The 13834-nt window shown below is 39.0% G+C and overlaps 1 protein-coding gene across 4 annotated transcripts in view; it reads right to left on the bottom strand.

The window, feature by feature from the left end:
- Window positions 1-13834, bottom strand: part of LOC133481211 (carboxyl-terminal PDZ ligand of neuronal nitric oxide synthase protein-like) — a 139816-nt gene that overhangs the window by 98238 nt on the left and 27744 nt on the right. For 3 of the 4 annotated variants that reach the window (XM_061780312.1, XM_061780314.1, XM_061780313.1), the window contains exons 3-4: window positions 6114-6206; window positions 3787-3845 (exon numbers count right to left, since the gene is read on the bottom strand). In XM_061780312.1, the coding sequence (XP_061636296.1) occupies window positions 3787-3845; window positions 6114-6206 (152 nt within the window). Of the gene's footprint in view, window positions 1-3786; window positions 3846-6113; window positions 6207-10470; window positions 10492-13834 lie in introns of those variants that run through there. The other variant, XM_061780316.1, reaches the window with a different exon arrangement.

Below are 13834 nucleotides of genomic sequence, written 5' to 3'. Positions count from 1 at the left end.
GTTGTAAAGTTTAAATCGTTCACAGAATATTGCATAGTTTGTCGCTGTCTTATTTCTTCTCAATTTTCTCTCTCTCTATTCTGAATGACAGTATTCTCTGCGAATATTTACTTCTGATCGGTTTGGCAAAAGGAACATACACCCCTGTGAAACTGAATGAAATTCGGATTTGGCATCTTTATTCCGATAGAAGTGTTTATATGGATCATTTTAATTCGGTTTAGGCTTCTCAACAGATTATAATCAGAATAGAAGGCTCCATATAATTCTTTCTAGTCTTGCAGCTCTTTATTCTTTATTTCAGACCCAGGAGGATCCATATCATTGAGTAAAGAAAAATTATTTAAGAGAGAAAAAAATAACTATTAAAAGAATTATTATTAAAATTATTATGATAACAATAATAATAACACGAATACTGATTTATAAGCAAAAAAAAATGTGTGAGAGTTACTGTAAGGTGGACTGAATGGTTTCGGTTAACTAAAGATAAAATGTCTGTTGTGATATTTTACAAACTCTGCAGAAATATTCCAAATGTATGACTTGATGTCGGTGTCAGTGTGTCAACTTTACAGGTGCAGCTGCAAGATTTTGGGAACTGTTTGTCTTGACTTGAAGCCCAACAGCATGAAGTGTTCCATTGAACCATAAGCAGTTGATTTGCCAAGGCTAAAGTTAAACAATCATTCTATATGCTTGGTCTATGAGTAACAGTACAAAGTTGGGAATGTTTTAGATTAATATATGATTTTTAAACCCATTTTATGGGTCAGAACTGTAGATTCAGGCTGATGGGTGTGGTCATTCTCCGGTTTCCTCCATACTTTTGGACATGCCTTCTGGGTATTTAACGTTTGATTCCCGCCTATTTGCTCTCTCATTTTTTGTTAGTTTTTTCTCGTGTCCTGCTTGTCTGCTGTCCTGGCTCGCTAATCTCGCCAGCCACAGGGTGGCCTCGGCCAACTTCTTCTTTTCCTTTCGGCTTGTCCCTTTAGGGGTCGCCACAGCACGTCATCCTTTTCCATGTAAGCCTATCTCCTGCATCCTCCTCTCGAACACCAACTGCCCTCATGTCTTCCCTCACGACATCCATCAACCTTCTCTTTGGTCTTCCTCTAGCTCTCTTGCCTGGTAGCTCCATCCTCATCATCCTCCTACCAGTATACTCACTATTTCTCCTCTGGACATGTCCAAACCATCGAAGTCTGCTCTCTCTAACTTTGTCTCCAAAACATCGAACCTCAGGTGTCCCTCTGATGAGCTCATTTCTAATTTTATCCAACCTGATCACTCCGAGAGCGAACCTCAACATCTTCATTTCCGCCACCTCCAGCTCTGCTTCCTGTTGTCTCTTCAATGCCACTGTCTCTAATCCATACATCATGGCTGGCCTCACCAATGTTTTATAAACTTTGCCCTTCATCCTAGCAGAGACTCTTCTGTCACATAACACACCTGACAACTTCCTCCACCCTTTCCAACCTGCTTGGACCAGTTTCTTCACTTCCTGACCACACTCACCATTGCTCTGGATGGTTGACCCCAAGTATTTAAAGTCCTCCACCCTTGCTATCTCTACTCCCTGTAACCTCAGGTGTCCCTCTGATGAGCTCATTTCTAATTTTATCCAACCTGATCACTCCGAGAGCGAACCTCAACATCTTCATTTCCGCCACCTCCAGCTCTGCTTCCTGTTGTCTCTTCAATGCCACTGTCTCTAATCCATACATCATGGCTGGCCTCACCAATGTTTTATAAACTTTGCCCTTCATCCTAGCAGAGACTCTTCTGTCACATAACACACCTGACAACTTCCTCCACCCTTTCCAACCTGCTTGGACCAGTTTCTTCACTTCCTGACCACACTCACCATTGCTCTGGATGGTTGACCCCAAGTATTTAAAGTCCTCCACCCTTGCTATCTCTACTCCCTGTAGCCTCACTCTTCCCCCAACACCCCTCTCATTCATGCACATATATTCTGTCTTACTTCGGCTAATCTTCATTCCTCTGCTTTCCAGTGCATGCCTCCATCTTTCTAACTGTTCCTCCACCTGCTCCCTGCTTTCACTGCAGATCACAATGTCATCTGCAAACATCATGGTCCACGGGGATTCCAGTCTAACCTCATCTGTCAGCTTATCCATCACCACTGCAAACAGGAAGGGGCTCAGGGCTGATCCCTGATGCAGTCCCACTTCCACCTTAAATTGTCTGTCACACCTACAGCACACCTCACCGCTGATCTGCTGCCCTCGTACATGTCCTGTATTATTCTAACATACTTCTCTGCCACTCCAGACTTCCGCATGCAGTACCACAGTTCCTCTCTGGGTACTCTGTCATAGGCTTTCTCTAGACAAAAGACACAATGTAGCTTCTTCTGACCTTTTCTGTACTTCTCCAGCAACATCCTCAAGGCAAATAATGCATCTGTGCTACTCTTTCTCGGCATGAAACCATAATGTTGCTCGCAAATACTCACTTCTGTCCTGAGTCCAAGCCACCCTGCTCTGCAAGACGGCCACAAAAGATGCCCAATTTATATCAACCGGATGACACCCGCTGGCAGTGGAGAGTTACTGCGAACCTGTGGACTCTCATTCGAAGTTTCTTTAACGGAAGATAAATGTCTGTTTTGATATATTACGAACTCTGCAGAAATATTCCAAATGTATGCCTTGATGTCAGTCATTGTTTCAGCTTTACAAGTCCAGCTGAGAAACTTTGATAACTGTTCGTCTGGATTTGAAGCCAAACAGTACGAAATGTTGTATTGAACAATAAGCAGTTGATATGCCAAGACTAAAGTTTAATCAATCATTCTAAATGCTTGATCTGAGTAAGAGTACAAAGTTGGGAGTATTTTATTTTAATATATGATTTTCACACCATTTTTATGGCTAAATTGTAGACCAAAATTCAAGTCAATGGGTGTGGTCTTCTCAAGTTTCTCTGTGACTCAGACACGCCCCCTAGGTATTTAACCTTTGACTCCCGCCTCTTCTCGGTCTCTTGTGTCTCGCCTCTTGTCTTGCTTCTTGACTCTTGAATGGCTAAACTCCCAGCTGCTGCGGGGCTGGTCTCGGGCAACCTCCTCCCCAACTTACCTTTTCTTTGTTCGAACACGCGGTTCGACCAACGCAAACCTGGGATGCAGACTTGGCTTTCCGGCCTACGTGGGTCACCTACTAGGCAATCAGAGCAGCTGCTACGAAAGAGTACCCGGTACTCTCCAAGCCAAGCGTGAACACTCAGAAGTTGCTCGCGGGTCCCTGAAAAAGCAGGAAGAGGAGCAGTCGTATTCTCCCACCGAACAACTTCCCTTTTTCCTTTCCCGCCTTTTTGTTTTATTTTTATGCATCTTCTTCTTCAACCAAACCTGCCTTGTTTCCTCCTGAGATGAGCGGAGAAAGACCATCCCCAAAGACCAGCTGATCTACGGTGGTGAGTAGCACAACAATCGTTGCCAGAAAAGGCAAGCTTCACACAAATCCCAACTTTGCTCTCTCTCACTATGACTCACTAATTTCACACTCATATTTTCATTTTAAGCCCAGCAATACACGATGTCAGATCATATACAGTATGATGCATTGCCAGTCTGCGTTCATGTTCATGCGGGCTATAACTAATTAACCAGTTAATATCAACCAAAGACGCAGTGCCTCTTCAGGCCCAACAGTCCGATTGTGTGATTGACTCTTTGCATCTCACAGATTTCACACATGCCAAATACTCTGAAATGTCAAATGTATATGGAAAAGTATTTTGGCAGCTTACCTGTAAATGGGGTCCTGCATCACCATCATTTGATTTTCGTTCCACATCCATTCCTTCTTCTGTATTAAAAATAAGTAAAGTATTAGGAGGACTGCTGAATTCAATGTTAAAACTTTGGAAATGCAAACACTGCCAAGAAATTCAAGCAGCCATGGGAACCATTTGTTATCACAGTTTTCACCACATTTTGCAATAGTGTTGCAGCACAAATAGACAGTCTCTGGATATTTTCCTTTATTGTTCTATTTCAGTACAAAATATTTTACAAAAAGAGTACCGTATTTTCTGCGCTATAAGGGGCACTAAAAAGCCTTTAATTTTCTAAAAGAAAAAATCGACGGTGCGCTTTTTAACCCGATGCGCCTATGTGTGCACTGAGTCCCAAAATCTGTAAAAATATTGTTGTGCGATTTTGGTAAGCGCTCCGCTTGATTGAGTGTCAAACCATTTCCCACCGACATAGGGACGTAATACGTACACCACATACGCTGGCAGCGATAAACCAATTAGAGAACATTACGTAAAGCTACGTACAGTACGTACGCTTACCTCCGCCACGCCTGCAGTAGGTATACTGTACTACCGGTACTGCAAAACAACAGTTGTTTGGCTCAGGACCCCCGAAAATGGCATCAGCGAAGAGACACAAGGCACAATTCAAACTACAGGCTATCAGTTACGCGGTTGTAAATGGGAATAGATCAGCCGGAAGAGAATTCAAAATCAAGCAGAAGAACAGCCGGGAGAAGAGTCTCCACAGTCACCATTTGACTGAAGGCAATAACGATAGCACGACACATGAAGATCGAACACTTTCAAGGAGGTCCGCCTTGGTGCTTTTGTTTTATAAAAAGGCGCCATCTCGCCACCCGTGCAAGGACTACCGTGGCACAGCAACTGCCAGCGAACTCCAACCGCTGGACATTGGTGTAAACAGGGTGTTCAAAGTGAAGTTGCGAGCGGCGTGGGAGCGATGCATGAGAGACGGCGAACACACCTTTACTAAGACTGGGAGGCAGCGCCGGGCGAGTTGCGCCACCATATGTGAATGGATTGTTGATGCCTCGGCTAAGGTAGCTGCTTTGACTGTTGTCCGAGGTTTCGCGAAAGCCGGCATCATTGCTGAACAACCACCCAGCAACGAGAATGACTCCGACAAGTACGAGAGGGAACCCGGCATGTTTGATAGCGAAATTGCCCAGCTGTTCAATTGAGATACAGAAGATGAGGACTTCGATGGATTTGTGACAAAAGATAGATCAAAAAAATAATGTGAGTGTATTTTTAAATACATAGTAGAATAAAGTTCAACCAAACTCACTGTTTTGCTTCTGTTATCTTGTTTTAGCATGTGCCGAATAATACGGTGTGCCTTATGTATGGCATTAGTACAGAAATAGACCCCGTAATTGAGACTGCGCCTTACAATCCGGTGTGCCTTATGGTGCGGAAAATACGGTAATTCTGGGCCGAGGAGGAACCACAAGGTAAGCCTTGTGTAAAATTGTATAAAATAATCAGACTATACTCGCTGACAAGACATGACTGAACGGGCTTTGGAACTCATGAACAACATTATAAAATTAGGTGCTTATTTGGCGAAGCAATTGATGCTTTTCTTAAACCAACCATGAACATCTAAGAAAATGCTAATATTACTTTAAAGTGAATTCATAACATGAGGCTTTGGTATTGTAGTGTGCAGACCAACAACAATCTAAAATTTGCCTATGGTTTAATTATTCTAAATGTGTGACTTACCTGAGTCCTGTGACATTTACTGCTTTAGTTACATAATTCCAAATATTGACATTGTGTGCAGCTCACAAACAAACCCACACACCCATTTCCCTTGTCAGTCTGCCCCCATGGGAGTTTAATGTCACGTAAAATGTCAACGAAGGAATTATTTATATTGATTCCTATCGCATTGAACCTTTGTTTACTCAATATTCCAATCACTCCTATCTTTAGTCCATCATTGTACTTGGAGATGAATTTCTTACTGTCACATGACATTTTAGCTGGCAGACAAGTGATGCCAAACACAATAAGATCACTCGTCCATAGCCCTGCATTTCAAGCGCTCAAGTACTCTGATATTGAAAACAAAGAAGTACTGTACTTTGACCTGTCTCAACTTTCATTAAACAAATGTTCCAGATCAATAAAGCTTATTATCTAGAATTTATATCTATGTATATAGAAGGCTTCATCGAAGAAAATCGGGGGCATACAAGAGTTCTGACTGAACAAACAGTATCTGGCTAAACAGAGCAATGCTTAACATTTACATATACGTAAGGATGATGAGAAATGACACTCACTTTTTTCTTTTTTCTTAAGGAGACTTTTACGCCCTCAACAGACACCATGATGCTGACCTTTTTCTTTCTTATGTTTTTCACCTTGAACTCATACTGCAAAGAGAAGAGACATAGCGATTAACATTCATTCTTACGTCATCTTGCGCAAAGGACACAACAAAAATCCTCACAGGTATGGAGCAGTCAGAAAGAGGGCAAATTCTTGAAAAAAAAAACCATTGTTGCATGTTAAATATGATGTATATGGGGAAAAAATGCAAGAGAAGAGGACTGGGTTGGTAAGAAAAGCCAAGCAGAGGTCCTGAACATGAGCCACTTTACAGGTATTATGCCAGCAAGTGAATGTTGATTCAATAAGTGAAAGTGACAAGAGAAGTGAAAAATGTGCATGTGTTAATGGAAGCAAAGACGAAAGATGGGTAAACTGATATAACCATTAATAAAGTGTATTGATATTAATCTGCCAGAGATATTGCATGTACTGTATATCACTTTTATTCAAGCATGCTTGTGTTGACTGTGCTTCACATGGAACAGCTGAATGGTATTATTGCATGACAGGTCACAAGAGACAATTATTGCAGCCAATTAACATTTCCTTTCGTGCGAGGCTCGACTCGTTAAGTGTACTCGCATATCTTTAATAAGTCTGTCAATTATTTTCTGACACGGTCTAATCATTCACATCTTCCTTGTCAGACCATTCTTAATTTTAATTGTGCTTCATTTTCTATTGCAAGATACAACAACTGCAATGTTGACTTATATCTGTGAAACATGCTTGCAATTAAAAAATTTGTACTACACACAAAAAAGCAATACAAAGGATTTGGTTTAAATTTACAGAAATATTACTTAATCAGCTTTACATTTTCGTTAGAGGTTTAACATCATACATCACTTCAAATTGATTTTTTAACGACAAAAACCTTGCATTTGATCAGAGGTATGTAGACTTATTTTATCCACCATATCAAGTTACCCTAACGGACCCATCCGCATGGCTCAGTTCATTTAAATGCGGCTATACTTGCCGCGGGTGTGTGTCGTTTTGTTCCATTTCAAATAGCACTGAGGAAAAACAAAAACCACGCCACACTGAATGCATCAGTCAGAACAAGACACACTAACAAAGGGCTTAAAAGAGTTTTATCCAAGAGGAGGGCAGCAAGAAAACAGATCACTGAAATAGGGAGTTAAACAATTAAGTGGTTATCAAATATCCAAGCTGACTGTCATCGTATGTTGTTAGTCTCAGTATGAAGAATCAATGCGGATGTATGGATCGTGGCAGTCATGATACGGTTATTGTGATCGTCTATCAATGTACTGTATGTGTATAAATGACTTCAAAACCTTATTGTTTTGTCCTCGATGTGTGATTTATGGTAATGAATGTTAATTTAACATACCCAATACTCAGGGCTAACTGCCAGTAATTTGTTCTGGAAAACTCAAGATGCAAAGTTGCAGAATCACAAGTGACATCCTTTCAGAGACAACTGGCAAAAGACTAACTAAAAAGCTAGTACATTCTGTATAGCTAGCTCACTGAGGAATATGTATAAAATGTCATTATAATATATTCAGAAGACATTAGTATCAGCGATAGAGACTGCCTTGGACCGCTTCACTCCACTTCTTGGTTCCCAAATGTAATCTGCCTTTTGCTTTTACTACTGGCATGGGAAAGGTGATGTGATGTTTATTTATAGAGCACATTAAAAACAACCGCAGCACATATGCAGTCCTCACACACACACACACACACACACACGCGCGCGCACACACAAAAACACATCAAACAAAGTTAAAAACAATACAAATCAAACAGGACATGAAAACGGGAAAAACCACTTAATGGGCATTAGCACCAGCTTCAGAAATTGACTATAACATTATTCTTATTTAATTATTATTATTTTTTTTTTTTTATTAGGTAGGCTCATCTATTCAGTGGTAATGATGGATCCCTATTAAAACTTTTTGAATGAAGGACTATGTAAAAACAATTACTATTTATTTTGCCTTTCATTTTATACCAAATACATTAATTCAAAATATGCTGTAACAGGCATAAATACACTTATGAGACAAGCAGTGAAAATAATATAATCATCAATATTTTTTTTTCTGGCAAAGACATCATCATTATCATCCATTGCATTATAAAATTTTGGTTGACGTGACACAGAGAGTTCCTGTATTTTGTAGCAGAAGCCGCGTGGTTCCCAGCATGCATTGTACCATGAAATGTTGAACTGTTGCTGTAACAAAGACGTTAATCCTGAATTTTCATGAACAATCAGGATTAACGTAACATTAATAATGTGTGTTTATGTTACCGGTAGTTCGTTGAAAGTGTGTCTTATTTAACTTTCACATTACATTTATGGTGCACGTTGTTTTCATGAAACTCTGACTTATGGTTGTGTGGGATAGAGTGAAATACAGGTTAGTTCATCTGTATGCTACGCTAACTATGACCTGGTGATTTATAATTGCATTAGGTACAATTGTGAATTTCCTTTTGGTTACTCAGTTTGGTCTACTTCTGCAAGCCAAAAGAGCTCCCATTTTACTTGTGTGGCTAATCAGCACCATAATGAATTTAAAAAAAAAAGATTTAAAAAAAATATATATGTAGTAACTCTGTTTATCATGTGTCACATCAAACAAAATCACATGATGCAGTGGAATATATATAATTAATATATATATTTAATTAAAATATAATCACTTTATAGTATTTTACTGCATCGTATGGGGTAAATAACTATAGAATTTACAGCAATGTCTAAGTGTACTGTAATACATGTTTTCAGCATGCATTGTAATATTCAGGGCTCAACAGTGTTTAAGCATTTCAGTGTAAATAATAATTGTATATCACAATTGACACATGCAAGAAAATACAATAATACAAGGAGGAGGGAAAAAAATCAAGTGTAGAAATACTGAACACTCACAATGTGGCACCATTGCAGAAAAGCGTTGTTGTATATGCTTCTGTTATTTATTTATTTATTTTTTTACAGTAACTCCTTGGCAACACTGTTGCCAGTATGTTACTGCAAATTCAAGTTTTCAGCAACAAGTGTTGGCAGTAAGGTACTGTAAAAACTCTATGAAATGTCTAACAGTGTATGGTTAACTGAAATATTTCTGACATTCTATGTTACTACTTATTGTGAGTTATGCATATGCAAGAGGATGTAGTTCACAGTGGAACTGTATGAAGTCTACAGACATCTGACAAATGTCAGATTTTGGTAGAACATTTTTTGAAATGATTTATCTTGGTCTAATTTTTTTTTCTCAATAAAAAGATGGAATTTTATCTGGGTTGTGTAGACTATTTTTAATGTAGGTTCTATATTTCCAATAATAGAGCTGTCATTGACGATAATGAAGTGATAACAGGTGAAGTCTGTTATGGTGGTGGCATGTGTAACAAGGTAACCATGTTCAGTCACCGCAGTGAGACAAGTGAACAGGAGAGACTATATTAAGATCAGTTTATGGATTTTGCAACATGTATAACTAAAATCCTAAACATTTCACAATAAATAAGAAATATTTGACTCAGACACCAAAACATTGCTGTCTATACAAATTATATGGCAAAATCTAGAATTGGAATGACTAACACAACTAACAAATGACTTACCACGATACACAACTTATTTCGAATTTTTTATTTTTATTTTTAAAGTTGCATACAAAGGTATATTTTCTTGCCATATAATGTCATAATTAGTATGGCGATCATATTTTGTTGTGTGATCATAGTTAAAACACTGCTGTGTGTAAGTAAGGTCGCCCATGTTTGCCAACTCCAATATTCCAACCTTGCCATTTGTAAGCTCTTTGACTATGGGTTGCGTCTTGTCCTGAGATAAACTCAACAAGACATACTGTTTGCAGTGTAGTAATGACCCATAAATCATCGTCACCAATTCAATTTTATGTCCCACAGAAGGATTCAGGAGCTTAAATGGTTGATTAAAAGATATATAAACTACATTTTAGGATCGATAAATTATCTTTACTTGGATCTATAAATTTTGGGGCATTTTAAGATCTATTGTAGCCTTTTTGGAAACAAAGTTCTTTGTCACCAGCTCCAAGGGAGGAAACTCAATTTGGCCGCTTTTACCTGTGATCTTGTTCTTTCGGTCCCGAGCCACAGACCTTGACCATAGATGAGGATGGGAACATAGATCGACTGGTAAATTGATCGCTTCACTTTTTTGCTTAGCTCCCCCTTCACCACAACAGCCTGAGCAGAGTCCACTTTACTGCAGACACTTGACTCTAATGATGTCTTTCAAACTCCTGCTTCATTTTCACTCACTTTTGAAGGAATACTTGAAGTCCTTCAGGTTGCAGCTTGATGAAGCCAACAGAACCACATCATCTAAAAAAAGCAGAGAGGCAATGCTAAGGTCACAAAAAGGACCCTCCGCAAAGCCTTATATTTTGAATGTGGGGTATGACTGGTTAGCACATCCGCCTCACATTTCTGAGGACCCGGGTTCAAATCGCGTTGAGTTTGCACGTTATCCCTGTGCCTGCGTGGGTTTTCTCTGGGTACTCCGGTTTCCTCCCACATCCCAAAAACATGCATGGTAGGTTAATTGAAGACTCTAAATTGCCCGTAGGTGTGAATGTGAGTGCGAATGGTTGTTTGTTTGTATGTGTCCTGCTATTGACGGGCGACCAGTTCGGGGTGTACCCCGCCTTTCACCCGAAGATAGCTGGGATAGGCTCCAGCACACCCGACCCTAGTGACAATAAGCTGTACGGAAAATGGATGGATGGATAGATATTAATTTCTTTATGGTTATGTTTTGTTTAATGATAATGCTTTTCTGAAATGTTTGACTGTTTAATTTGAATCCCATTAAAATAAATGCCTTTAATGGCTTTGCCTGGCCCTTTATGTTTTGTTTTGTTTAAAATTCTGCTAGGGTAATCAAACATATGAGCACAACTTTGTGTTTTCTCATTTTCTAAGTAAAAGTAGGGCTGTGAATGTCAAAATAAGAGGAAGTAAATTAAAAAAGACAGTATTACGTGTTCAAATAAAGTGCTTCACTTCAGAATCTTTGAAAAAAAAACAACAAAATACAGATAATACTTCATGTTTTGATCATATGGGTAGAAGCAAAATCATGCATTGTAAAAATGCGTTATACATAGGTAGAAGGGTTTTCCAGAATTTTGAGGTCAACTCAAAAGGGGTGCGTATACACAAGAAATTATGGTATTTTAAGGATTTTTTTTTGCTGCTGCTGCTTTTTCTTGTAGTCTGTGAATGTTTTGAAGCCTGAAGCGTAGTAAGTATGAATGTGTGCTGTACACCGTTTCATGGCTTCAGTGTTGAGTCGAGTCACACCACGTGGACTGCTAGTAATGTTTTTTTTTGGTTCTTTGTTTTTTTATTTTATTTTTTATTTATTTATTTATTTACATCTAGACAGTAGGAGAGAATAACAAAAGAATGGGACATTTCAGTTGTAGTTAAGTTCACTTCAAAAGTCTTTTCCAACTCAATACCTTTCGCCATTATCGAGCCATTTCATCCAAAGTGCTCTACAGGAGCACAACAGAATTACATTCAGTTATACAGGTATATTACAAGTGCCTTGCTTGGACAATTGTGCCAAAGCTCCCGAGTGGGCTTCAAGAGATTGCAAAGCTCACAAAAGCCAATCAGACATAATGGTGAAAAATCATGACAGACCATTATACAACAGGCAATGCAAAATTATACCTAGTAGCATTGCAGTGGAAAATGTAGTTAATGACTGTATAATCATGTATTTTATTGTATGGTATGTGGTAAATAACTGCACGTCTATTCTTGTTTATTTCTTATATTTTATGGTTCGCACATACACAATTTTGCCAGTCTAGTTAAGGTTTATGTACCTCATGTAAGAAACAGGATGCCATATGTTCTAATTATCAATCCTCTCAAAGCTGCCTGTCCCATTATTAACACCCATGACAAAAAACACATTCACTCAACTTTTTCTTCCCTCACATTTCTGTGCACTTATCTCAGGGTTGGGCATCCTTTGAATTTGAGCGATTCAGGTTCCTCATTTCGATTCCATGTGTGAAGTCTGCATGCTTGCATTTTGCCTTTGAAAATAAAATAAGCATTCTTCAAAGGGACTCCACGTAAACACTAGAAATATCATCTTTTGTTGCTATGAGTTTGCAATTAATGCAACATTTGTTAATGTACTGTATTTTAAAATATATAGAGGTATCCATGTCAAAATAAAGCACAATTTGCAATACAAAGCCCACTTTATTTCATTAAATAGTATAACTTGTCTTTAGGTGTAAATGTGAGTTTAAATGATTGTTTCTCTATTTGTGCTCTGCGATTGGCTGTCAACCGGTCCTCTCGCCCATAGTCAGCTGGGATAGACTGCAGCTCACCTGTGACCTTAATGAGTATACACAGTATAAATTATGCATGTATGGATATTATGCAATATTACACTGGTATTCAGTACAATAACTACAGTCATTTTATTAACAGTTTTCTGCACATCTTAATTAGAACTCAAGATCCACGGTTACTTAAAAATACTTAAAGTTCAAGTTAATGCCAAGCAATTGCTGAATCATTGTCTGAATAGCCTCCATCCGATCCAACTATATCATCCGCTTTCATACATTAGCATAAAAAGAAAAGAGGAGTAAAAATACTGTACTTTGCTACAGCAACATTCCAGCTAATTTAGTGTCTCTTTAACAGGGTGCTTAATTATTATGTAAATAGCCACATTGAATTGCATTACCGAAAACAAATACAAATCAGATCCGCGCATCAAAAGAGTATTTCATATAGCTTACATCTAATTCAACTGATTCCAATTAAACACTCCAATGAAGTGTATATGATAAAGCTCATTGAATGGTATTACAATTTTCCATCTTTCTCTGTGGCTATTTCCTTCAGTAGTCTCATCTAATATATCGGTGCAGCCTCATAAGGAGCAACAAGGGAGTTGCTTTATTGTGCTTTTCATAATGAGATGGTCATTGTATTCATAAGAGGTTCAGGTTTTACCTCGGGTATTAACATAATCCATATCGCCAAACTCTGCGTTACTTTGACTGACAATCTTCTTAGGGATAATGGAGAGGTAATCTGAATACCACTGGTAGATAATGTGATCAAGATTAGGGTTGGGCATCGTGAACCAATTGGAACCGGGACTACCGTTACGGTTCTCCCGGAATTGTCCAAATTTAAAGACGTTGGTTCCCAGTTTCGATGCCTACAGTCCGCCAACCTCAAAGAAGAGAGTGACGAAAACCAATGCAGAAGTACGCGCACAAAGACGTGCTTGTGCCCAACGACGACGGTGAACAAAAGTGCGTCTTAACTTTGTTAAAATTAATGACCAGTCGCCTCAGTGCAACGCTTGGAATAAGATTATATTGTGCAAAGGAGGCTTTCACGATGTGTAGAAGTCTGAAGTGCTCCGTCCCGCCACAAGCCTCAACCTACACTGCGCGGAACTTCAGTTAAGTCAACTCTCAGTCAATTGGGTGAGTGAAACAATAACAAGTCTATGTCAACAAGGCAGCTAACAAGGTAAACGGTTGGTTGCACTTCTGCATTGATCATGTTTAGCGTTTATTTTAGTCTTCAAACCAACGTAAGAGCCGATGACAGAAAAAAAAGGTTA

Source organism: Phyllopteryx taeniolatus, chromosome 7 (assembly GCF_024500385.1).
Source record: "Phyllopteryx taeniolatus isolate TA_2022b chromosome 7, UOR_Ptae_1.2, whole genome shotgun sequence".
Lineage (NCBI taxonomy): Eukaryota > Metazoa > Chordata > Actinopteri > Syngnathiformes > Syngnathidae > Phyllopteryx > Phyllopteryx taeniolatus.
Note: the sequence above shows the minus strand (reverse complement) of the source record. Positions and strands in the feature narration are given on the sequence as shown.